The 26,170-nt window shown below is 33.5% G+C and overlaps 2 protein-coding genes and 1 pseudogene across 3 annotated transcripts; 2 read left to right on the top strand and 1 right to left on the bottom strand.

The window, feature by feature from the left end:
* Window positions 1-4,178: 4,178 nt before the first annotated feature.
* Window positions 4,179-8,703, bottom strand: LOC132599430 (protein neprosin-like). The gene is made up of 7 exons (XM_060312805.1): window positions 8,510-8,703; window positions 8,121-8,207; window positions 7,667-7,903; window positions 6,572-6,733; window positions 6,200-6,253; window positions 5,436-5,582; window positions 4,179-4,640 (listed from the first exon to the last, which is right to left on the bottom strand). The coding sequence occupies exons 1-7, from the start codon at window positions 8,603-8,605 to the stop codon at window positions 4,257-4,259; spliced, it is 1,167 nt and encodes a 388-aa protein (XP_060168788.1). The 5' UTR covers window positions 8,606-8,703; the 3' UTR covers window positions 4,179-4,256.
* Window positions 8,704-11,061: 2,358 nt separating this feature from the next.
* LOC132600356 (zinc finger CCCH domain-containing protein 39) lies at window positions 11,062-14,946 on the top strand. 2 transcript variants are annotated; one of them, XM_060313440.1, is made up of 4 exons: window positions 11,062-11,531; window positions 12,583-12,886; window positions 13,211-13,653; window positions 14,365-14,946. In XM_060313440.1, the coding sequence occupies exons 2-4, from the start codon at window positions 12,627-12,629 to the stop codon at window positions 14,616-14,618; spliced, it is 957 nt and encodes a 318-aa protein (XP_060169423.1). In that variant the 5' UTR covers window positions 11,062-11,531; window positions 12,583-12,626; the 3' UTR covers window positions 14,619-14,946. The 2 variants fall into 2 exon arrangements, with proteins under 2 accessions (XP_060169423.1, XP_060169422.1); XM_060313439.1 differs by having other exon boundaries at window positions 11,065-11,526.
* A 2,322-nt stretch (window positions 14,947-17,268) lies between these two features.
* LOC132599933 (uncharacterized) lies at window positions 17,269-21,510 on the top strand (annotated as a pseudogene).
* Window positions 21,511-26,170: the final 4,660 nt, after the last annotated feature.

Raw genomic sequence — 26,170 nt, forward strand, 5'->3', positions numbered from 1 at the left:
CTAGTAATATGGTTATAGGGGACTTAATTCCATAGATGGTCACCAAAGTTTAGAGAATTTTCAACAAAAGTCACTTTTGTTTCATTTAGGATAATAAAGGCATTCAAGTATCACTATTTTTCTCAAAAAATACTAAACACCTCAAAAGACTCATTCTCTCCTAGTTGGCATGCCACATCATTAGAACCCCATTTTTTTTTTAATAATAGACTTATTAACTCATTAAACTCATTTAATCAAATTCATATTTTATATCTAATCAAATATGACCCGGTTAAAAGTCGGCAAAGGAACAAACTAGCATGTAATCTATATGAATTAGAATTAAAAGAGAGAATTTTTTTAAATCTATAGGTAAGTATTAAAATTAATATATAAAAAATTGTTTAGAGCTTTAGTTTAATATATTTCTAGGTATTAACATGATTAACTTGACAAGTTGGAATATCTATATCATAACATGAAATAAATTAAGAATATATTATATTTCACATAAGACTAATAATATAATATTTCAAAATAAAAAATAATTAAGAGTTATAATATAATATTTTAAAATAAGTATTATAGTAACGAAAATTCTATACCTTTTGCATGAGAAATAAAAAGGCTTCGATTGTATGAAAATGAAAATGCCAAAAATTGCACACTACATATATAAGAATAGATAGCTAAAAATAAAGAGAAAAATTTTACACTAACTTTATTTTTTTAAATATACGATTTAATTAGATTTTTAAAAAGTTAAACCAATACAAATGTAATTTTTGTGTTATCTGTGTAATTATATTTTAATGTGGAAAGAATGTGTTGTTTAATGTGGAAAAAAAATATGCTATTTAGAAAAACATGAATTTGAACAGAGAGATTAAATTACTTGAACTTTAATTTAAATTGAAAGATAATATATTTGAATCTAGATTAAAAAGAATTTAAATTTGAAAAAGTGGCTTAATAAAAAGCATGGTTTGATTCTTTTGCCGCTTTTTAACCATGTGATATTTAATTGGGTATCAAATATGAATTTGATGAGTTAAATATGCCTATTATTAAAATTAAAAAAGGGGTCTTTAGTGACATGGCATGCCAGCTAGGAGAGAATGAGGCTTTTGAAGTGTTTAGTTACTTTTTGAGAAAAATAGTAATACTTGAATGACCTTATTGTCCTAAATGAAACAAAAGTGACTTTTGTAGAAAATTCCCTAAACTTGGGTAACCATCAAATGAATTAACTCGGTTATAGGGAGAAGGAAAGTTTAAGGGATAATTTCAGAGATGTCCCCTCAAATTTAGTCGTACAACACTCACTTTCCTTGTGATTTCGAATATTACATTCACCTCCCTTATTTTAAACATTTCGTAACCAAAGTTGTTTTAATCATAAGTTTCACCAACATTCCAAAAGTACCCTTTTGTAGCATTGATTATATAATACTCCTACTAAATTGGTGACCCGGAAAATATTTCATTGAGATTTCTAATAATTAAAACTTATGAAATATTGTCCGGGTATCACGGAGGACTGAGGAGTGTCTCATTGAAGGACTGAAGCAGTTCTCCATGATACCATCACAGTATATGTATACAAGATTATGGTATCATAAATGTTTTTTTTTGAGAAAAATGTGTCTTTTGAATAAATGAACATGCTATCATCTCATTATATTTAAATACCATGTTGATATCATAACGTTGGGGGCATTTCAGGTAAATAGTTTCAGGGGCATGAAAGTAAAAGTGGTATGGGCGCATAATTATTTTATTTTTCAGGGACAACAACGTTCTTTCCCCAAGTTTAAATACCAGCCCATTTGAAGGGAAAAAAATTAAAAACCAACACAAAACAGGGACAAAGGGTTAAACGACCCTGAATATTATGACGCATAATTTACACCCCTCTAGGCATGAGTTCAATTTTAAAGGGCAAATATCTAAGATCAGCCCATTTGATAAAGTGTAAAAATTAAAGACCAGCAGAAAAAATAGGGACAAAAGTGCAAATGACAAAATTGACGTTTGAAACAACTTAAAAACATTACAATATTTGTTGGTTCCTGACTAAATTAATGGGGGGGGGGGGGGGGGGGGGGGGAACAATGGCAATCTAGTCTGGCACCTAAAAGAAGAGTTCAAAGTGGTGGACGATGGAAAAGAGAAACCAAACTTGGCACATAAGGGACTAGAGTTTCATAGCAAACCAAACCATGTACACCCAACAACATTCCAGTTGCTACATCAAAAAAACCATAGGTTTCATAATGATCAAGTCTAATCACCATGATCTCATCAGTAACAGTTAAGACGAATAAGTGCCTGACTCTTATACCATAAGCCATATTATGAACAGTAACAGTCAGCTCTTTCTTCCACGAATTTAAACTACTCAAATCGTCATCAATATTATTGCGCGCAATATATATATAACTCGATCAACAGGGAGCATATGGGACCATAATTTATGTTTATCAAACAAAGCTTTCAGTTTCCTCCCTTTTCTGCAATACTAATATTTACATATCCTTCTTCTAGGCTTTTAATTGGAACCACAATCATACCAACATCTTCTTTTGTTACATCAAAACATATGAGGGTTTTAAGTCTATTATTTGCATGATTATCTCGCCATTCGGTAAGTGTACAAGTTTCCATGTACCAATATAGTACCCCCTTCACATGTACACCGCCAAAAATCTGAAATTGCGCAACAAATTTTCTATCAGGAATTGCTTTCAAAGACCTCCATGAACGGTCAGTTCCAACAGTTAAAACTAATGGTTTAATCTCACCGTCTAATAATCCTGCATTTTCAAGAACAACTACCTTGTATTCATACGAAAGATGGCAAAATCCAAAGCCAAGTAAAGCAGGGCGGCGTGTATAATAATGCGAACCTATATCTGTTGTATATGGTGGAGTAGTGAAATACTCTTTAGTGATAGGATTGCTTACATGGAGACGAGCGTCACAACTCCAGAAACACACGAAACCATTCACAGAATTCGCCCTTGCCATGTAAATATCCGGTTCTAATGTGTCTATAAATACATCATTTTTTGTAAACATGTCTTTGGTCTTCCAATATTCTTGTTCGTTGAATGGATAGTTTGGAATACTGTGCCATTGCAGAAATTGTGACACAACGTCTATCATCAGTCCTAGAAACAACAACTGCTTCCAATTTAGAGAATGATGATGAGGATTTTGATATTCCGCGTTCAATTTGTGAGTAGGCAAAGCTCCCACTATAGATAATCGAACACCGGTACCACAGCATACATACCTTCTTTAAAGTTTCATACAAATCTTGGCAAGGTACTCTTCGTAATATCTCAACAACAAGTTCTTTGGGTATAGAAATGACATGTTGCTTTTTCTTTCTCTGTGTTGTCATTGAGAACTGCATTGTTTCTTTCCGAAAATAACCTAAATTCTTATGTGTACAAGTAATACAAAATAATAGTATTCGATATTTGCTGTGGTTTTAGGTTTGCAAATAACTGAAGAATCCAAGAGAGATGACATTTCAATATTATGCAAGTTATAAATCTAAAGGTTTAAACATGGGGAAAGATAGCAACTCCTTCTATTCCCATTTTAGTGGAAATAAGAGGATAATTTAGTGCGATCTTTCTTACTAGCAAAACAAAGACTAGGTTTTCCTCCTGAATGTGTTTGATATTTTCAACCAGTTGACATATTCAGAATGAAGATCTAGTCTTTTGCTTTGCATTAGGATCATAAGAGAGATTATCCACTTCCACCAAAATAGGAATGGAAAACTTACAGCTAGATACCTTTGAGTGATCTAGTTTATAAATTAAATATCCAGCAAATGTATAGGTTTTGTATATTTATACTTAAATATAAATATATTATACATATACTATACATATAATATACACATACTATACAAATATACATATCTCCTTTTTTTTTTTTTTTAATATACATATTAGTGTATAGATTTTGTACATTTGGGCAATTGCCGATAATAGAAAATAGGAATAGAAGAGGTTGCTATCATTCTGGAATCTGGAATTGTTTGGCATGTGCATTCTGTGTTTCCTGGAGCCCTTTACCCTTGAATTGGGACTTTTCGACACAAATTCAAATTAGTCTAGCTGCAAATCGGATATGAAACATAGAATGTAAAAACAAAAAAGAAACATATTCTCATTAAAGCAAAATCAAGATTAAAAATAAACTAAACAATATCCCATAATATTCAAGTATATTTGCTATCCTATTTCAAAATTTCAGGGACACATTGGATTCCTTCCTGGCCCTCCAAAGTGAAACTCAGGTTCTTCAACATAATCACCCATGTATTGAGGTCTATAACAATCATACTCCTCTGAATAAGCATCAACATTTTGTGGAAATTTCAACTCCATTGAATTATCAAGAATTCTCATATTCTTCATAAATCCAGTATTTGCAAATATGTAAACTGGAAAAGCTCCACTCCCCATTTGTGTTTTTGTGTGAGGATGTTTTCCTACATTTTTGCTATAAACCTCACCACCCCATTGAACTGTTTGTGCATGGACTTTTAGGCCACCATCAAAGATCTCTGATGGCCAATATCCTATGTTGATTGATCCTCCATATTGTAGCCACCAGTTGCTAGTATTAATATCCTAATTAGGAGAAGAAGATGAAAATTATAATAACACCAAAGAAAAAAGAAATCTATATTCCTAAAGCAAGAAAGAGTTGAAGAATTTAAGTTTTATACTTTAGCAACTACGCAAAAAAGGGAGCAACTAATGATAAAAAAAAATTCTCACCAAATTATAAAAAATTGTCGCTAATCTTGTTTAACGATCATGTTAATTACGGGATACTTCACAATAGATTAGTGACTAATTGCATGATTAATTCCTGTTTTTTGTAGTTATAAATATCTTTTATACTATTAATGCAATTTAAATAGAGATTGTAATATGTTATTCTATATTCCAAGTCACTATATCAAACTTGCTATGAAAATTAACATGTTATTACAGGCTACCTTAACCTGATGATATACAAAAATCTATACATTGTGAGTGCATAGAACTTAAGTTTAGGATTTAATAAAGAGTTAAGTTGTATAAACCAGCAATATAAGAAGTTTTTACACCATCACGTAACATTTACCTGTTGTAGTAGTAACATATGTTATTTTCAAGATTACATATCACACATTTTTAAAGAGGTTTCCCCTTATATATTCTTTGGGTTGCCTGATAGTATGAGAAATGATTTATATTGGGCTATTGGCAGTGTAACTTATAAGAGTTAAGTCGATCTATAAGAGTATGTACTCTTCATAACAAATCTAAGTTACATGATGACAACAAAAAATTAAGGTAATAACTTGTTGTAACTAGTTAAATTACACTGATACAAATAATACTCTTGAATGTGTATGTTGTTAATTAATTGCTAACCTTGTAGATGTAAACAGTAATTGAATATGGGAGACCATTTTGGGTTGAGATTGGATATATAGCTGCACCAAGTGCTATCTCATGGCTTGTTTGTACAAAACCAGGGCAAGTTAAGTCAAAGCATCCAGTTTCTCTTGATCCATCAGTCTATCATTTAACATCCAAACACAACTTTAATACACACTACATCAAGAATGTTACACTATCAACATTATATTAAACATGTTAATTATATACATGTTTTTTTCTTCAAATTATTAAGATCACTTATCGTGGACGGCAATATGTACCCGACTATATTAAAAAAATTACACTATCAACGTATTTTGACCTTTTATAGAAGATTACTTCTCTTTTTAAAAAGTTACCAATTAATGTACGTACAGAGAATGAGAATAAGTTATACGCACGAACAGTATAACATTTAACTTATACTAAGAAAGAGACTATATCCACCACTAGATTTTTTGTATGTGTAAAAGGTAAATTATGTTGGCATGTACCCCTTATGTAATAATATGCTAAGTAATCTTGTCAAAACAGCTATATTGTGTGAACTTTGAAAAAAAAAAACAATGAAAGTAAAATGTAGAGATATTTATATGTACGCTTCCTAAAATACGGGATTTGTATATTTACAAATAAAATAAATTACCCGCTATAAGTCTATAACGAAAAAAGGGATACGGTGATGCTAATTGTGCATATAAATTTAACTCGAACAATTATGACTAAGAAATTAAGATACGTCTAAAGATACTTACAGTCCAATAAGTGAAAAATCGCGTCTTCCTATCACCATAAACCCTTGGATTTACCTAAAATGTTAGAAATCAACTATTTAGTAAAATATTAGTAATAAAAGCTAGCATGCGCAACACAAAATAAATATATAGTAAGACCTCTCTATAACTGTCATCCTCTCTAACAATATTTCATTATAACAATCATGCATGTTATATGTGGAATCAATCTTTCATGTTATGTGATATTATATGTTCTCTATAACAACATTTAGCAACAATGTCGAGACAAACGATGTTGTTATAGAGAGGTTTAACATTGTGCTTATGCTTAATAAATTAATCAAAAGTCAAAGATAATTTATTAATTTGAAGCCAAAATTATATACTAACAGCCCATCCAGATTCAATGTCTTGATAATCATAGTAAGCTCCACTCATAAGAGCAAGTCGAGAAGTGCTATATTCATCGTCTTCTTCAACATGAGGATTCCAGGTTTTCATGTCTGTTTTTGCTCCCGAATATCTATATCCTTCTGTATGCATTATAGTCAACTTCATTAAGAAAAGGGCAAAAAAAGTAGGGTTAGATAGGAAGGAAGAATTTAAATTTTATGCATTCACAATATATACTACTTACATGATCTTGTCACTTAAAATGTAGGGAAAATCAAGGTTTAAACTTTAAATTCACCCTCTTATTATACGAAATATCTCAATATTAACAACCACCACCCTCTCACCCCCAATTATACTATTGAGTCGTTTAGTCTGTTAGCGTAAATAGCATCATTAGCAATTCATCTCGTATGTGTCTTTAATTTTAGTGGAGATCTTACGTGGATCAGGTGGATTCCATATGTTACAAATATTTCAGGAAAAACAAAAATTAAATTTACCATTTACTTCTAACTATTACTTAGAGTTACACTCTGTTATACCTCAGAATTCAGATTTAATGATCTCCAAAAAACAATGAACGATAAAATTAAGATATTTGAGGGACATTTTCGAAAGTCCATTACTCAAATGGTCACTTGATTATAGAAAATAATAAATAAGTCATCTTTTTATTTATTACAGTAAAGTCACTTTTATGTATAGCTCTACTTTCTACAAATTCCGGCTACCAAAAGCTTATGTGGCATTTTATATCAGTCTACATAGAGTTTCTTATTTTAATTTTCGGGGATCGCATGAACTTAGCTATTGCCAAAACAAATATAAAAACCCGACCCACAACAACCAGATTTCAATATACCAAAATTACACCCTTCAACCCCTCTTCTCATTTAATTTGAGTGACAATTTAGGCAATGGATTTGCATTTTTTGACCATTTCCCCCTAAAATGTAATTGCTAGTAATTTTTTTATAATAAACATTAAGTAGTAACGTGATAAAAATAGTATGTATTAATTAACTAACATGTAGTATCACCAATTAAACTACACTAATAGAAAATTACACATATTTTAGAGATACTTACTGAGTGGTTCTTTTGTGAAAGGTTGATGTCCTTGTTAATCTTCAACCCTTTATCATGATGAAAGAAACTAGGCTTCTTTATTTGATCCTTCTTATTATTTTGTGTTCTTCTAATGGGAATTGTCCCTTTTGGACAACTTCCATTTTTATGCCATGTTTGTGTTGTCACACACTTGTATGATTCTTCTTGGTCATTTGTTTTTGTAGTCTCCATTACTGGATTGTAGCTTGGTGTCATCTGATGGTCAATGAAGCAAATGGTTTTAATTCTCAATTTATTTGAATGAAATATAACAATTTAACTTATATATACTAGCAACTTACAGTTTTAACTTATAAATGACCTGACTTATTGTTTTTCATGTTACTCTACTCCCACTTTTTATAGATGGTTAATGGTTACGTATAGTTGATTTGACGGTGATAAAATGCATACAGAAGGATATAATAATTACCTGGATTTTATGGTTCTTCAAGGCAGGATGATACAAAGCTGGCTGCTTGAAAATGTCAATGCAGTCAATGACATCTCCATCTTCACTCTAAAATAAAAGTGGAAACAAAAAGAAAAAAAAATCAAAAAATAAACTTAACGCATGAGAAAAACATAATTAGTACTATATTTGAAACTTAGTTATGAAAAAGAATTTGGTAGGGAGCCGCTTAAATGGGTCGTACGTACCTGGCGCCAATTTAAATAAGTCGAGGTCTAATATTAATACCGGACATTGGGTGGAAATAACAAAAGGTCATTGAAATGACACTAGATGAATCTGACGAAAATGGAAATATGTTTTTTTTTTTTTTTTTTGGTAATGTAATGTACATAAAGATACAGACATACCTGAATGCTTTTAATTGCAAGACTATTTTCTCCCCAGACAAATGGTGCAAAAGCTATTATTTCCACTAACAATATGCCTATCAATTTGAATGCCATTAATTCAGAAAGACAACTACAGATCCAATCAATTTATTGAATAATTGTAATAATGATTATACATGTAACAAATCTTGTCTCTCTCTATATAAGTGGTCCTGTTTCATGAAGAACAGCAGGTTTAAACTATCTCTATATAGATTTGCATGACTTACCTACCAGTCTAATTTTGTAGCACCATTTATAATGCATTTCGTTATTGTCTATTTTGATTTGAACTGATTACTTGTTTTTGCAGTCTTGTATTGTGTCGATATTCGTACTAGAGTCTCCGACTATTCCAGATTCACACCGTGTAAGGTTTATTTTAAGAAAAAATGCTTCTTATCATGATTTTTCATACCTTGAACTCGAACTCGAACTCGAGACGTTTAATTAAGTGCGGAAGAATCCTATCGATCCCATATCACAATCCTTGATAATTGTTTGAGAATTTGTTTAGTATATACTCTTTCTGTTTCACTTTACATGGCAAAGTTCGGATAACGGCGGTCAAATTACTTAATTTTTTATATATTAATTTGGATATGACATTCAAGTTCTTGGATATAAAATTTATATATATGGATCCTACGTATATCCATCGAACTATTCGAAATGACTCATTCATGCCACACGTTGAAAGAATTGGCTTCATTTATGCATCGTCGTGAGACACTTGGTTCATTCGTGCCACTAACGACTAACAGAACCCTACTACCTTCAGATTTTGCCACATGACATTATCTAAACCCTTCATTACTTACTAACCCCTCCCCCTTTACGGGTGACATATATGAGTCATTTCATCAAGTTCAGTGGCATTAAGTCTTTTCCCAATCTCTTGTAATACACGACTCTCTTGGGTATCAATACTAACTTATGTTATTTTTCTATCTATCATTGATGCACCGTGCATGACATGCACCCTTTTAGAATCATATTGCTATATAACTTCCATATTTTCTAATTTTATGTAACAAATTATGTAAGGACACGTTTATCCCTTATACTAATAACATTATTATTTTACATGGAAAAACTATACTCTCTTATTTAATTGGATTATGAATCTAATCTTATTCAACATCAATTTTCACGTATTTATGGCTCGTTAAAAGGATTTAAAAAACACATAAAAAAATTTAAGAAAAAAAGAGACCAGTTAAAAAGATAGTATACTAATGAGGTGTAGCTCGGCGTGGGAGTAGATATGAGTGTGTGAATTAAGAGTCTGTATGTCTTTTCATGGTGAAATTTGGGTATTGTAAGGAATTGGGACAAATTAACGAAATGGCTCACATATGTCACTCGTAAAAAGGGGTGAAGGTTAGTAAGTAATGAAGGGTTTAAATAATGTCACGTGGCAAAATATGGTACTAGTAAGGCTCAGATAGTGGCATGAATGAACCAAATGTGTCACAGCAATGTCATAAATGTTCTCAATTATTAACAAGTGACATGAATAAGCCATTTCGGATAGTTCGATGAGATATTTGAGCTTTTTCTCTAAAAAATTTTATAAGTCATAATAGTTAAAAGACTATTTAACAGAAATGCAGTAAAGAAAACCTCTTTGACTCGTATAGGTTGATTCTCATAATAATAAAATAAATAAGTTTATCAATTTTTTTTTACATATTATCGAATTCAAAATAAAGATTGTTAGCGCGTCAATCAATTAATTCAATAAAATGAAAATTAGCACTTGATTTGGTTGGCACCATGCAATTGAACCAATTTAATCATTTAGTCTCTTTCAAAAAGCACTCTACTTAAAAAGTAATATTGTCATGAATTAAGACGAATTGATTTGATAGTTCAGATATTGTTATTCATGATATTGATCTGTTTCAAGATCATCGAGAGGTAATATTCATTCATTGTATTTACAGACCAAAGATGTGTCATTTATAGAATTAAATCCTCAGTTATTGCGAAGTAAGAAATCGATGAGATTATGGAAGTAAATATTCTTGTATTTATTGCCACTCATTATTTATTCCTATGATTGACAATTTCAGGAGATTTATACAAATAGGATTATTTGGCGCCATTTTTTAACTTTTCACGCCTTTTAAATAAGTTACACAAAAATTCCATTCCTTTGTGGTGACACTGGAGGCGTTTGGCGTCAATCTCCGGTGAACCATGAGTTTTTCGCTAATGGATAGGGTTTATTGCGACTGACTATTTATTCTCATGATCAAAGTCAATTTCGGAAGATTTGTACAAATAGGATTATTTCGCGCCCCTTTTTTAACTTTTCGCGCCATCTAAATAAGTTATGCAGCTATAGCCTTCGCTAATGAAGTACTACAAAATCCTGATAAATCACAAGAAGTTTACTAATTAATAACTATGTTATAGCTTTAGAACAAAATATTTACAATTCTGGAGAATCATCGATAGTTTTTGAGAAAATTTCACCAACACATTCACGAACTTTTCCCACAATCACGCTCGATAAAGCGGTGTAGAGAAAACCAAACTACCATTTTTACCAGATATGGATCCAGACGCTTCGGAATTATGACAAATTAGTCCAAATCAACTTCAAATATCTCCAAATTCAAATCCAAACTTCAAAATTAGTTTTGAATTATAGAAACAAAAAATAAAATATTAGTTTAAGTTATTTTCTGCCAAAAACTAAATAAATTCCAAACTTGTTTTTTATTCAAATCTTTTAAAAACTAGCTCTGTTTTTTTGTTAACTCAAATTACTTGGGTCCATTTACAAAGCCCATATGCCAAATAATCACAAAAGTTTATTATATGGGATAATCTCATAATTATCCTTAATTATGAAACTATTTAGGGGTTTAGCCGTTTTGAGGTTTTAGGGTTTTCTTACTTCACTTTAAACTTGACTTTGTTTCATTTGATTTTTTACTTCTCAATTAAGGTTCTTACATTGGCGGCTAGGTCTACAAACTTTTGTAAGGTTTTATACATATATTTAAATTGCTTATACAAAGTCTTTAATTTAACTCTGATTAATTGCATGTTTAAATTTTGTTATAAAGATTGAATTTTTATTTAAGGTTGGTATTCTTGAAATTGATTAAAAAAGTTTTTAGATTAAGGTTTGCTCATTCTACATTGTTATTTTAGCTGTTTTCTTGATTGATCATGTATTTTTTTGGTTGCTCATTCATATATATAAATTCTTGTTTTCAGCCCAGTTTTTTTTTTTTTTTTTTTTTTTAAATAGATTGAATTTTTGTTTAAGGTGGGTATTCTTGAAATTGATTAAAAAAAAAAAAAAGCTCTGATTAAATTTAGGTTGCTCATTCTACATTGTTATTTTATCTGTTTTCTAGATTGATCATGTATTTTTTGACAAAGATATATTTTTTATGGTTGCTCATTCATATATATAAATTCTTGTTTTCAGCCCTTGTTTCCTTTTTTTTTTTTTTTTGGTGTGTGTGTGTGTTGAATTGATTTTTATTTTTTATGATATCACATGACATGAGTTGAGCTTAAATAGATTGAATTTTTTGTTTAAGGTGGGTATTCTTGAAATTGATTTTTTTTTTAAAAAAAGAGAGATTAGATTCAGGTTTGCTCATTCTACATTGCTATTTTATTTATTTTCTTGATTGATCATGTTTCTTTTTGAAAAAGAATATATTTTTTTGATTGCTCATTCACATATATAAATTCTTGCTTGCTGCCCAGTTTTTTTTTTTTTTTTTTTGGTTGATTTTTTTTTTTCCTATGATAACACATGACATGAGTTTAGCTTAAATAGAATACTGATGATTGATATAGCCGATCCCAACTTGTTTGGAACTGAGTTTTAATTGTTATTTATTTTCTATGAACTGTTGTTTAACAATCTTTATTTTAGTTTTTGTTGTTCACTTTGTCTCCTTGTTCCTGATTGTCAATATATGTATCTCTGTTTTTCTGAGATTTATGGTGTTACTGGTATTTTATTAATTTCTCTGTTTTTCTGCCAAAAGATTGAATCTTTATTTTCTTTTTAGAGTGGAGAAGGATAGAATTGGATTCAATTATTAGAAAAGGGAATATGAGTTTTTCTGATCAATCGCCGTTTATGCCAATTGGCGTTTGGCCTCATGAATCTCCGATGAACCACGAATTCGTCGAGTCGTATTCTCAGTTTGACCATGTGCCTCCATTCAAGAGACTGAGGAATTTCGATACCAACTCGCCAAACTCCGCTATGAATTCGAGAGTGAACCCACCAAATCTTGCGGGAAGCAAAGGGACTAGCCATATTTTTTATAAGACGCGCATGTGTGCCAAATTCTTGGAAGGAACTTGCAGGTAAGGGTGTCAAATGGGCGGGTTGGGCTTGATTTGGGCAGGTCAAATGGGATCAAAAGCGGGTCATAACCCAACCCGGCCAATTCTTACTAATTTTTAATTTCTTGGTTTGTTCTTCTATAATTTTTTCTAAGTACCTTGTAAAATTATTTGTCTTTATGAATAAAAAAAATATTTTGACAACGTATCTATCGGTCAATTTGGGCTACATATAGCCAATTTTTAGACGGTCTGAAATGGGTTGGGCTAAATTGGGCGGGTCAATCTTGAACGGGTTTGGCGGGTCATGTTTTCATGTGCTAATTTTGCCACCCCTACATGCAGGAATGGGGAACATTGTACATTTGCTCATGGTGTTGAAGATTTGCGGGAGCCACCTCCGAATTGGCAGGACTTAGTCCGTGAAAAGGATAGAGGGGCTGAGAACTGGAATGATGATCAGAAAATAATACATAGGATGAAAATTTGCAAGAAGTTTTATAACGGAGAGGAGTGTCCTTATGGGGATAAGTGTAATTTTCTTCATGAACGTCCACCGAAATTTAAGACCGACATGCCGAGGTACAGGGAGAGTGCTGCAATAAGTATCGGAACTACGGGGAGCAGAAGTGATCCCGAGCTGATTGATGTTAGTAAGCTTGGAAATGCTGATTCAGATGCTGTTCGAATTAAGCCTATTTATTGGAAGACAAAGATATGTAGCAAGTGGGAGACAACTGGTCAATGCCCCTTCCGTGATCGTTGCCACTTTGCTCATGGCCAATCAGGTACACTAATTTTACACAGTTCATCTTTTTGTTAGTCGTTAGTTTGACGTTATGTTTAATCGTTTTTTAATCAATTGTCTCATTTTTCTTGCTATAAGTCTTGCAAAATTCTTTTATCTCTTTATTGTAAAAAGTAAGGTTTGCATAAGGAAACATAAAAAGCTTAAGACAAATAATTATGAGTGGCTGAGCGCCTAGAAACAATTTGCTGATGCTAAACGAGTAATTTATTATAGCTGCTGTCGTTCAAATTGAGAACAGAATCCTGTTTAGATACTTTTTTTTTTCATTTTGTAACCAAAACTAGGAGCACGTACTTCTCAGTCGTCATAGCAAAATAGTTATTCGACACGTGTCTTGTTTCCCTTAAACATTGAAAGCTTGACATTAACTCACATTTGGATTACATCCATATATAATACGAGGAATTTGTTGTGTTGCAATGTCCCTTGACTGATTGTTTGCACATTCGCAGCCAGTCGTTGTTTCTCAGATTATCACTATCCTATTTCCTGTGACAATACATTAGATATGCCATTTCTCTCTTTGGACATATCTCACATTTGAAACACGCGTGTCTTGTTTCCCTTAAACATTGAAAGCCTGACACTAACAAGTTTGGATTACGTCCATATATAATTCCAGGGATTGTTGTGTTGCATTGTTTTCTCAGTCTATTGGTTTTCTGATGTTGGCTATTTCTTTTGGCAGAGTTGCAAGCGCCTAATGGCCGGGTTGAGACGGAAATGTTGACTAATTCTGCCCCCATTACGCCAAGGCCCTTCTCTGGTCCAGCTGTTGACTTATCATCTGCAAATGCAGTGGTTAATGCTTCGATGCAAGAAGAAAAAGAGGAAAAGAAAGTCCTAAAATGGAAACCATCCAAGAAGATCTCTCGGATATATGCTGATTGGCCCGATGATATGATCGCACCCCACCTCTTACCTAGTAACGCCGATAGCTGATTATGGACGCATCCCAGCAAGGATCAGAAACTACAAGAGAGATGAAAATAATGTCGTGTCATCCAACGGTTAATGTGTTATACAGCTTTTTTATATTTGGTGTCAACAGTTGGCTTTTCAAATTTGGAACTGCATATAACAGTTAATGTGAAAACTGCATATTTTTTCTTATAGAAAAAAAAAAGGTAGTAATATCTATGGGAATTCATTAGGGGAAGAGACAGAAACATCATTATTTCATTGGTTATTCTTATATCTGAACAGTTTGGTTTAGTTCATGTCTCAGAGAAACACCAGCATATGCAAATGCTTCTTTTTGTCTTGCCTTCAATGTGCTTCAAAGCCCAATTTCAGTTTTTGAAATTTCTGATCTTTATGGGCCATTCGTCCAACTAAAAATTAGGCCCTTTAAAGCACCTAAGGGTGTGGCCTAGTTGTTAATGAAGCAGGTTGAGAACTATGAGTTTTCAGGTTTAAATTCTAGCAGAGACAAAAACACTAGGTGATTTTTTTCCATCTGTCCTAGCCTTTGGGGTGAGAGTTACCTGGTACCAATTGTCAGCGCGGGTAGTAGGTATCCCGTGGAAGTAGTTGAGGCACGCTCAAGCTGCTGGCTTGGACACCACTGTTATTAAAAAAAAAAAAATTAGGTCCTTTACGAGAAAACAAAACTTGAATTCATATTGCAGTTTCTGCATGAAAAACGAAAAATGCTAGTTGGGAAAGAACGGCGAAGTCCATCCGAACCGTCCAATGGAGAATGTACGTATCATCCGCTGCGTCTCTGCGGCCGCCAAAAGCCTACCCTCTCTCGGATATTGAGTGGGTTGACCCGGGAAGAGATCCGGACGAACCTTCCAACAAGCATTCTTTGTCGGTGGGATAAGAGGATTAGCTGAATTTACTCATTTTTTTGATCGACGAGTAATTGATGGGATGACTAACAGGGTTGGGGTTATTAGTTTCATTGTAGGAGAATTTCCTATTATAACGGGTTGTTCAAAAGGATTCCCCGTCCTTCCATCCTCGCTCGAGCTACCAGCTTTCTTAGATTTCATTCCTGTTGACTAATCCGAGTCCTTGAGAGCTTAGACGTCAGCGGGGAAGAACTCCGAAAGAATTTCATCGGCTCCTCCTCTCTTGCCCTCTTGATGTTATTCAGTTGCTTCTCTCTCTTGTTCCTTGTCTGGTTTCTGCCAGTGGCTTGGAAGCAAGCTACCCGCTATATAGAGGGAGAAGAGCAGCAGGATTGAAGAAGCAGGTTCAAAGCTAAGGTATCAATCGGCTTTCTTTCCCTCTTACATATATTGCTCAAACTTTTTAAAAATGTTGCAAGACCTATGTCAGATCCATCAAAAATGTTACCGCACGTATCAGATGCTTTTTTGGGGATTTGACATGCACCAACAATACTTGGAAGAGTCCGAGCAACATAAGTCTATCGCATATTAACAAAGTAGTCATACACAGTATAACATAGTACCGACATATATAATATGCACAACAATTGCATTAAACATGTATCATGTCTTACTGCTAATGACCTCGAAGACACCTTGGATATTTATACTGATATAATATTATAATGGGTATTTTTAATGTTTTGTGATTTTGGTTACAATAAAATTGCCACGCCAGCTAAGTGATCAGAAATATTACATAAGTTTAGTGAGTAGCTTTTGTGTGTGAAATGACAAAAATAAAATGACTTTTCTTTTGCAATACCATAAAAAATGACCCTCTTACACAATTTTATAATTGAGTGACCTTGTGAATGATCAACTCAATACAGTAAGAATAAAGTTGATCAAAGAGTGCCACTTTTAGGCTCCAAATCACCAATTGGAGGTCTTCGATATATGGAACAATACAATCTTTTGTATATTTTACTTTTTTGTTATAGAACACATGCAATTAAATTATAGACTTAGTTTTATTCTCAACCACAAAAAGCGCAGATAATTTTACTTGTTACTGATAACTAAACCCATGATTGATCTTGATCAAATCACCCCATGGACTAGGAATTATGACTAGAAATCTAATACTAACATCAATCCATCAAAGTAATAGTTTTTAGAGGCGACTTTAGAAAGATCTTGAAAGATCACACTTGTTAGAAAATATGAGAGGAAAGAAAAATCTTCGTTTTGTAATTATTTGATTAAAATAGGAAACGAAGGAGAAAACAAATCAAGTAAGATTGGATATTTGTGTGTCAGAGTTTGATCAAAGTTCAATTTTCAAAATGAGCTTCTTTTGTTGACTTTGATCTTTAATGGAATACTTTACAGAATAACTCTTAGAATTTAAGAATGGAAAGATGTTGAAGAATTAATATAACTAATTAAAATTTAATAAAATTTCTATTCAAATTCTAAGTTTATTAAGTAAATATTACTTGAAATTGCATTTTCAAATCAAGCAATGGAAGCACTGGGCAGATCTAGAGTGCCGTCTGTGAGTTCACGTGAATAAGTTGCTTCTTTTCCGGCAGTGTATATTTATTAAGAAATTTATCATATATATATATATATATATATATATATATATATATATATATATATGAACTCAATTATTATTATATATCATTTTGAGGTCGTTTTAAGAATTCATCACTGACATTGAAAGATAATTATAATATTAATAAACGGGGAACGAAAAATTAAGACACCGCCAAGAATTGTGATCGAATGAATATGATATCTTCACACTTAACTACAAGTTTTGTTTTTTTGTTTAAATCTTAATAGGGAAAAACGCCATACAAGACGTAAACGTGAATTAATCGAGGTTTCAAAACAAGTACCAGACATCATACAAAAAAAAAAAAAAATCAATACGTCATGGTCCTCATCAATTTCAATCAATCTGAAAATTTTCGTTAGCACATTTTGGAAGCTTCCAGAAATATTATCCTCAAACAAAATGTGGTAATTTACTTCTTGACCCTTCAGTAGGGGTATAGGGGTATAAATATCTAAAGTACCTTCCTCAACACGCATTGTATGAGAAAGCAAAACTAAAAAAATGGTGAAGTTCATGTTAATGATCATAGCTGAGCTTGAGAACCTCACTAACCTTCAACCTCAAGACGGTTGCAACTTGCAATGCTTATTACTTCCGTTACAACTTCAAAGTATATTCGCCTAAACGCCGTTATATATATATATATATATAGAGAGAGGTGTCAAATGGGCGGGTTGGGTTGAAATTGACCTAATTAAAATGGGCTGAGGTAATAAATGGGTTAGGCTAATATTGACCCAAAAGTTAATTGGTTGAAATGGGTTGGGCTGAAATGAGCTAAAAATGGGTTGGGTCATGACCCGCCTAATTTGACCAAATTTTTTTGAAGGGTCTATTTTCTAGAAAAATATTTTTTGTGAAAATTATTTTTGCTGATTTTTCGTGAAAAATATTTTTGAGGAAAACATTTTTCGTGAAAAATATTTCCCTTCGTATTAAACATATTTTCGTGAAAAATATTTCCTTTCATATTAAACATACCACAAACTTATAAGATACATGATACAAGAAAAGTGTATACATAAAAAAATAAATTAAATCTCAATCAATAAACCCAAATTTAAGTAAATCTTAAAAATGGACTAAAATTGGGTTAGTATTGAGCTAAGTTGGAGATCACTTTAAAATGGGTTAGTATTGGGTTAGTATATAATATATATACTACGTTTTACTTATTCTATTGCATTTGCATGAAAATGTGGATTGACTCTATAGTAAATACACACACATTGAATTATTCCTAGTTGCAACTTCGTTTTTTTTTTTTTTTTTGGTTCGAGTTTCGTGTATTTGCTGTATGTTCATATTCATTTATTCTAGTGCGATATTATGTGATTTTTCCGCCTAAACGTTTCCATAATTTTTAGTTATTCTATTGCATTTGCATGTCCATGTGATTACTCGATGAATGAATATTGAGTATTGATGTTGAATCTTTTGTAAATACACACACACATTTTCTATGCCAAACTATCTAATTTGTTCCTAGTTGCAACTTTGTTGTTTTTTAGTTTCGTGTAATCGATCCATGTATAGTTATTCTATTGCATTTGCATGTCTATGTGATTTATCCATGAATAATGATCTATTTGATGTTGACTTTATAGTAAATGCACACACACAGTGGATTATTTCAGCTTTTTCTGTTGCATTTGCATGTCTATGAGATTTTTTTATGAATATTTGATCTAATTGATGATAACTGCTTGTTGTTGTGGTTAGGTGTTCTTCATTTTCGTGATTTTCTATGCCTAACTATCTACAATACTATTTTATTCCTAGTTACGTGGCAATTTCGTTTTTTGTTCTTTTTAAAGTTTTGTTTATTTGTTCTATGTTCATATTCGTTTACTTACGAAAGTTATCGAAAGTTCGATGTTATAATGTGATTATCCGCCTAAACGCCTCTATGCCTTTAGTTATTCTATTGCCTTTGCATGTCTATGTGAATTAATTTTTAGGATGAATATTGATCTGATTGATGAATACACCTAAATGCCTCTATATCTTTTAGTATTCTATTGCATTTGCATGCCTATGCGATTATTCTGCTCATTATATGTTTATTTACCGATATTCAGGTAGCTCCATTGCATGCAATTTCGTGTTCATGTTCTTCATTTTCATGATTTTCGCCGTCGAATGATCTATTTGTTCCTAGTTGCGACTTCATTTTCTTTTAGTTTCGTGTATTTGTTCTGTGTTCATATTCGTTTACTTACTTTAGGATTTACGATTATTCTAGTGCGATTTTATGTGATTCTAGAAAGATTTAACTGATGATGTTTAAGGTCTGCCTAAACGCCTGTATAGCTTTTTGTTATTCTATTGCTTTTGCATGCTGTGTGATTTAGTCGATGAAGATTGATCCATTTGATGTTAATCCTATAGTAAATACATACATGAAGTGGATTATCTCTGTTCATTAGGTGTTTGGTAGCTCATTGCAATTTCATATTCATGTTCTTCATTTTCATGATTTTTGCTGTCAAACGATCTGTTTGTTCCTAGTAGCGACTTAGTTCTATTTCGTTCCTCTATTCTCCCACTATATGAAGTCTTATTTACTGTGTTTTAATTTATATGTTCCATCTTAAGACGTTTAGGAATGTTACACCATCTCGTGAGAACCTGTCCTCATTTTATTTTCAAGTTCAGTTTGATGAAATCCATTTGCTGTCCTACATTAGCATCTTTCTAATAGTCGATTAAATATGTTCTTTTTCTTTAAATTGTGCAGCTGATGTGTGGCAATTGTGGCAAGATGACCCAAAAGGAGACTTATGTGAGCTTCGGTGACACGGTTCCTCTTCCCTTAGGCAAGGGGGGCATACACCTTGTTCAGAAGGTGACCTATCCTCCTGTTTCCTTGTCTTTGTCGATATATCTGTCGTGTAGAGAGATATTTGTCAATGTACATCCGAATTTCATGTGTTTTAGAGTAGATATGAAAACACAGCGCTAGTTTACAATATGAATTCAACATTGCTGAGACAGCTTTAAATTTGAGGTGAGATAAGGAGTTAATTAGGAAATCTGTAACATTTAGAAGTGGTTAAGCCATAGTAAATGCCCCTATTGCTGTTTCTTAGTTCTATCATGATAACTTTGATATCTTTAAAGTCTATTTTGAGCCTCAGTTGTTCCCGTTCTTTTTGGGTTTTCTTTGATGTTTTATTGCTATTACAGCTCTTGTTCATTATCATTGTTGTTGCTGCTATTAGACTAGATTGATTATTAAGTCCTTTGTGACTTTTGGTTTCAGTGTAAGTTCTGTAGCAAGGTTGGTACAGTAACTATGATCACTGGCCGAGGCCGCCCTCTGACTCATGATGATAGTCGAACTGGAAAATATGCACCTTTGATGGGATTTGAGTGCAGGGGTTTTGAGCCTCTGGATTTTATTTTCCTAGGAAAATGGAAAGCTGAATCTGTAAGCACTTCCTTTGCTTTCTGCTTTTGTATTTTCAAAAATTGTAGAAATATTCGTTCTCAAAAAATTGTAGAAATGTTAAATCTAAGTATAATTTTTTTTTTTTGGCCCTATTGATTCTCCATGTGTTTCTGAATTGTATGTTGGGATTCTTTGGATATATTTCTAGTTTCTTTAAACGAGGTCATGAATCTCCTAATTGATTCATAGGAAAAGCATCATGCTAATACATTCTACCTCTATTATGTGTGGTAATTCGTAATGCATTCAGTTCTATATTATGAACAGGTCTTCTTCTTGTTCCTATAGAGTTGATACTAGAGTGTTGTGCTTATTCCAGCAAATCTTCAGTATTGAGATTTATTCAATTTTCACTTAAGAACAACATGCTTTCTGCTTGTCTCCCACCTTTCGTCCCACACTCACTGCCACGTTATGGACTATATGCTTCTGACAGCAATAGGCACAGTTCCCTTCCAGAATTGACTAGTTAAACTTCTTCCTATTTATGTAATTGACTTGAAAACTAAACCTGCTGTAGTGCTATTAATACTTTCTTACATCTTCTTCTCGCTTTCTGATGAACATAAATTTATGGTCTGTCTTTGGATTTACTCTTACTCCTTGAATTATATGGATATAAACTTGTCTGATTTTGGTCAAGTGGCATACATGTAAGTAACCTTCTGATCAGATTATCTTTATACTCAATTTAGGTTGCTGAAGAGACTTGCAGTTCCTAGGTTTCATATATGTGATATCGGAAATCTAGAGCCAGTTCTAATGTGATTCACTTAAATGCAGCTTAGAGGGACAAGATTTGAAGGCATCGACTTGTCCGGAGATGAGTTTGCTGAGTATGATGAGAAGGGGAAGTGTCCAGTGATGATTTCCAACCCTCGTGCAACTTTTAATGTAGTGGTGAAGTAGATTTTTCATTTCTCTAATTCGTGTTCTCTGGTACATAGAAAGGAAAAAAGTGTAATTGTTTTTACACCGTCTATGCGTAAAGATTGCTAGCTACTGAGGATAGGAGTGTTAGTTTCCAGTTCCACGAACTACTTGCACGAGCTTACTGTTCGATTCATGATGGTTACATTCATGAAAGAAAGCCATTGTGATGTGGCTAGTGCATTGCCTTATTGAGATCCTTTACCTTTGTACATCGAATGGCATTATGCTTGTGTGAAATACCCCACCCAATACCCTGCCTCGCCTTTTTTTTTTTTGGATAGAAATATACAAGTGCATGGAACGTGAGAAGTATTTTGAGTTGTCATCAGAATGTGAGAAGCATTTTGAGTTAACTTGGCTAGTGAAAAGGATACTAGTTAACCGAGTAGGTCTTTCTTCATGTTTTTCAAAATGAAGATGACACCTTTTTATAGGAGGATTGAGACAATCTGTTTGATAACTGTTTTTGAGCTGACCGTTCATTCACTTCGTAAACATCTTTTGATACATCTTGGTGCGTACTGTTGCATGAAATGAAGTTTTGCAAGTGAATTATGCTATCATTTTGTTAGCTTAACCTCACTAGTGTAAATGAATTGCTATTTGCATAGGTGTAAGTGCGGAAAAGGTTACAAGGCATACCTACAGTGAGTCCTACTGTTAGAATTATTAAATTAATTAAACGGAAGAAGTCCTACAACTATAATTTGAAAGATTATTGTAACAATTTGTGGTTGACAACAATATATATTATAGAAAAGTAATCAAATAAGGAGGCCAAACTGTATTAATTTGAAATCAAAACTTTAAATTGTATGTCCAAATGCCTAGTAAGACACCACCGAGAATTGCGGTGGTAAGCATGTGATCCCTCCATTTTTAATCACATGTTTCGAGTTTGAAACTTGACAATGGAAAAAATTTATGATAAGAAGCGTGATTTGCACGGTGTAAACTCAGATAGATCGAGGCTTCAAAGCTGATATCAAGCAGCCAATGTGAAATAATGAAATTAAGACCTTTCTACCTCAAACACATTCTATTGAACTAAAGAATTAGAGTTGAATTATTATATGCATTAATAAATAGGATTCCTTCCGTCTCAATTTGTGTGACACTTTTCGCTTTCCGAGATTCAAGTTATATGAACTTTTATCAAAATTTTAAGATGTATTTTTTTACCAAATTGATATGTATTTTTTAACCAAATTGATATGAGAATGTTGTTGTTATACCCCGTACATTTATACGACGAATTATCCGCAAGCAAATCGACTCAAGTTAAAGGCGGAATTATTTTCGGACATGAAATAAGAGCTTTTAATTTTCAACTTTAATTATCACAAAAATTGCTTATAAATTTTATTTAGCATAAAAATATTAATATTGGAGATTAGGAATTAATTTAATTATCGAAAGTGGGCCCCCACAACACGTGGCGATATTTGGTTGGCCTTGAATAAAGATGGACACATGTCATGAAAATTGACACATGTCCACTTTGTAAAGATTATATAAATGAGCATAAGTGGATGACTACACTACAATTAATCTTGCAAATTAGGTTTTAGAGAGAGGGGCTCTCAAGCCTAGAGAGAGAGAGGGGTTCGGGGGCACTGTTCACGGCGATTGTTCACAACGGCGCCACTGTTCACGGCGGCGCTACTGTTCACGCCGCCACTGTTCACGGGCGGCGCCACTGTTCACGGGCACTGTTCACGCCCAGCCCATTTTTGCCCCCTTCTACACAATTAATTGGAGAGATTTGAAGATCAAGAGGAGGAAAAAGATGGAGCTCATGGTAGCCATGGCAACTCACGGCCATGGCTTTCTTGAAGACATTTCATGGTGAAAAAAATTAGAGCTTGTCTCTAAGGTAAGATTTAATTTTTTTCTACATGTTTTGGAGGTAGTTTAGACTTGTATAGCTTGGTAGATGTGTGTTGAATACAAACGGGTTATGTATGTTGATGTTGAATTATAAATTGAGCCGTGTGAAGAGGAGTGTGGTCGTGAGCCATAGTAATGAAAGAGAATGGTGAATTAAAAATTTATTTAGCTTGTTAGAGGTGTCGTTGTGACATTGATGACGTAGATAAAAGGTTAACGAGTTGAGTTGGTGTTGAAATTGGTTGTATGTTGTTATAAGAAATTATGTGATTTTTATATAATTTTTATGCAATTATGAAAGTAAGATGCTAAATGTGAACTATGGTTGTTATTAATGAATTTGGAAGAAAACAATGCGATTTGGTAGTTTCGTTGCAATTGTAGAAGTTTCGAATGGAATATGGAAATGGGCGGAATGGTTCGAATCCTTGGATATTGTTTAAAATGTTATTGAAATATGTTTGGGTAATCTTGAGTTAGTTAATGAATATGGAAAAATGCTGATATTAGTTGGATGGTGTGAAGTTAGAATGGAAGAGTTACATTATGTGGAAAGGAAGGGAAAATTTTTGGATTGTTGGAAATGTTGTATGAATTGCTTAGAATGTCTTTAAGTATTGTTGGTATGGATTCGAGTTAGTATTTAAATATATAAGCATCGATGTTGGCTTGAAGGTAAGTCGTCGAGTTGAATTTATGAAAGTTGTTGAATGATGTAAAAGAGAGTTACTATTATTATTTTGCCTTTCGAGTTGGTTATCAATGTTACTAGGTTGGTTATTGTGGTTGTTGTTGTGGATTTTGAGCGAGATAAATTCTCGGGATGGCCTATTTACAGGGGAAGTGCTGCCGAATTTTCTGTAGAATTTAATGATTAGCTTGGAATGAATGGCTTAAGTGCCCTTAGCTAATGATTGGTATTCGTTGGCGTAATTGTAGACCTTGAGGAGCCCGAGGCGTAGATTTGGATTAGCTTTAGATTGGCTATCTTGGAAGTGCGTTCGAGGTATGTAAAGCGCAACCCTTCTTTCTTTTGGCATGCCTTAGTTTTCAATAGGCTAGATTATAAGCCTTGAGGAAAATTCTAAGATTCGAAATCCGAGCATGTTATGAGCCTTATAAATATTCCTTGGCACTCTTATGTATGATTTGATGAAATATGAACCATTATGTCTTTGAAATAATCGCTTTCCGAACTTTGCATAAAAAGGTTTCACTTTAAAGAATTTCGAAATTTGTGAACGTCATAGCTTTCACAGAAAGGCTCGGATTGCTTCCATATTTTTGTAGAAGTTTGTATGGCATATGATAAGTATGTTTTCCATAGGCGGGCCCGACTCGGGTCGATACCCGTCCGTGGGTCCCGCGACTTTCCTTTATGTAATTCGGACGACTTTTGAAAGAATTTGGTAAGTTTACACAAATTGCTTGGAAAGTTAGGAGATTGTTCGAAGATCTCCAGGGATGACTCTATAGACTTAATGTACGTAAATTGAGCCTATCACTTTAGTTGACCCGAGGTGGGCCCACTATGCTCGATTTCACTCTTATTGCATTTTAACCTATTTTGAGAAGTTTTAAAGGAAACGTCTTAACTACTCTTCTGACTACTAAATGACACTTGGTTAAGTTATTCTATTGAGTCTTATAAATTATTTTGGAATATGGAAATGATCCCAAGAAGACTATTATCACATAATCTATTTTTGTTATCCGAAATATACGCACCGTGACTATCGTGCGGTTTCATTAATACGGTTGTTGTTCGGAATACTCCATCGAGTCCTTGTAAAATGTATTATGTCTCATATTGCATTAGTTTCTCACTACTCCACTCGTGGATGTCTCAATGTTTCCTTCACTGAGCCCGGGCCAGGATATGTTGTCAAGCGTAATCCTCTGCATTGTTCGTCGTGCCTCGATGTGAGGGGGCAGGTATACGTGTACATGGGTTTGTGGAGTATGCTGTGCCATGTACACATGTTCTGATATGATTTGCTATGGCCATCTGATATGATATACTATGTTACGGGGTTATGCCCCTATTCTGATTCTTCTGTGTGGTGGCACCAGCGTCGGGAGGGTGGCCACGTTCTGTCTGCCGAGTCCCTTGGCAGGGGCCGGATTTGATATGACATATGTTTCTGTACACACTCCGCATGTTTTGAAAATATGTATTTGATACTTTGGATTTTCTACTCACTTTTTCTGTACGTTCTGTACCAGTTATGATTTTGTTTCTGTAATTCAGGCTTTACATATTCAGTACATATTTCGTACTGACCCCCTTTCTTCGGGGGCTGCGTTTTCATGCCGCGCAGGTACATACGACAGGTTCGCTGATCCGCCCGCTTAGGATCTTATTCTGCTATTCTGAGGCGCTCTCTTATCCGGAGCCTATATTTTTGGTACAGTCTCCTGCTATTGTATAAATGCACGTCACTCAGGGGTACGACGGGGCCCTGTCCCGTCATATGATTTTGTCGGTCTGTTTAGAGGTCTGTAGACATGTTTGTGGGTTGGGGTCTTTCTGTACGGATGCGTGTATATGTTGTGTTTGGGCGATCCCATTCGCCGCGGCGGCCGGTCCGCATATGTTTAAATGTTGCTTTGTTGGCCCTGGGTGGTCTTTGTTGGTATTATCTGTGCGCAGGGTTAATTTGGATAGTCTGTAAAACAAAGGAAACTCTGCCGAAATTTTTCTGGAAATTATCTAAATTTGAAATATAGCCTTGACGGCTTCTGC

The sequence above is a fragment of the Lycium barbarum genome, chromosome 6, assembly GCF_019175385.1.
Source record: "Lycium barbarum isolate Lr01 chromosome 6, ASM1917538v2, whole genome shotgun sequence".
NCBI lineage: Eukaryota > Viridiplantae > Streptophyta > Magnoliopsida > Solanales > Solanaceae > Lycium > Lycium barbarum.

Excerpts from the sequence above, each read along its gene's own strand:
- LOC132599430 (XM_060312805.1), bottom strand. The coding sequence starts at position 8,605 with ATGGCATTCAAATTGATAGGCATATTGTTAGTGGAAATAATAGCTTTT. Across the intron at positions 7,904-8,120 it reads TGAAGAACCATAAAATCCAG|ATGACACCAAGCTACAATCC; the intron begins GTAATTATTATA and ends ATTGACCATCAG. Across the intron at positions 5,583-6,199 it reads GATTTTTCACTTATTGGACT|ACTGATGGATCAAGAGAAAC; the intron begins GTAAGTATCTTT and ends GTTAAATGATAG.
- LOC132600356 (XM_060313440.1), top strand. The coding sequence starts at position 12,627 with ATGAGTTTTTCTGATCAATCGCCGTTTATGCCAATTGGCGTTTGGCCT. Across the intron at positions 12,887-13,210 it reads TTCTTGGAAGGAACTTGCAG|GAATGGGGAACATTGTACAT; the intron begins GTAAGGGTGTCA and ends CCCTACATGCAG. Across the intron at positions 13,654-14,364 it reads CTTTGCTCATGGCCAATCAG|AGTTGCAAGCGCCTAATGGC; the intron begins GTACACTAATTT and ends TTCTTTTGGCAG.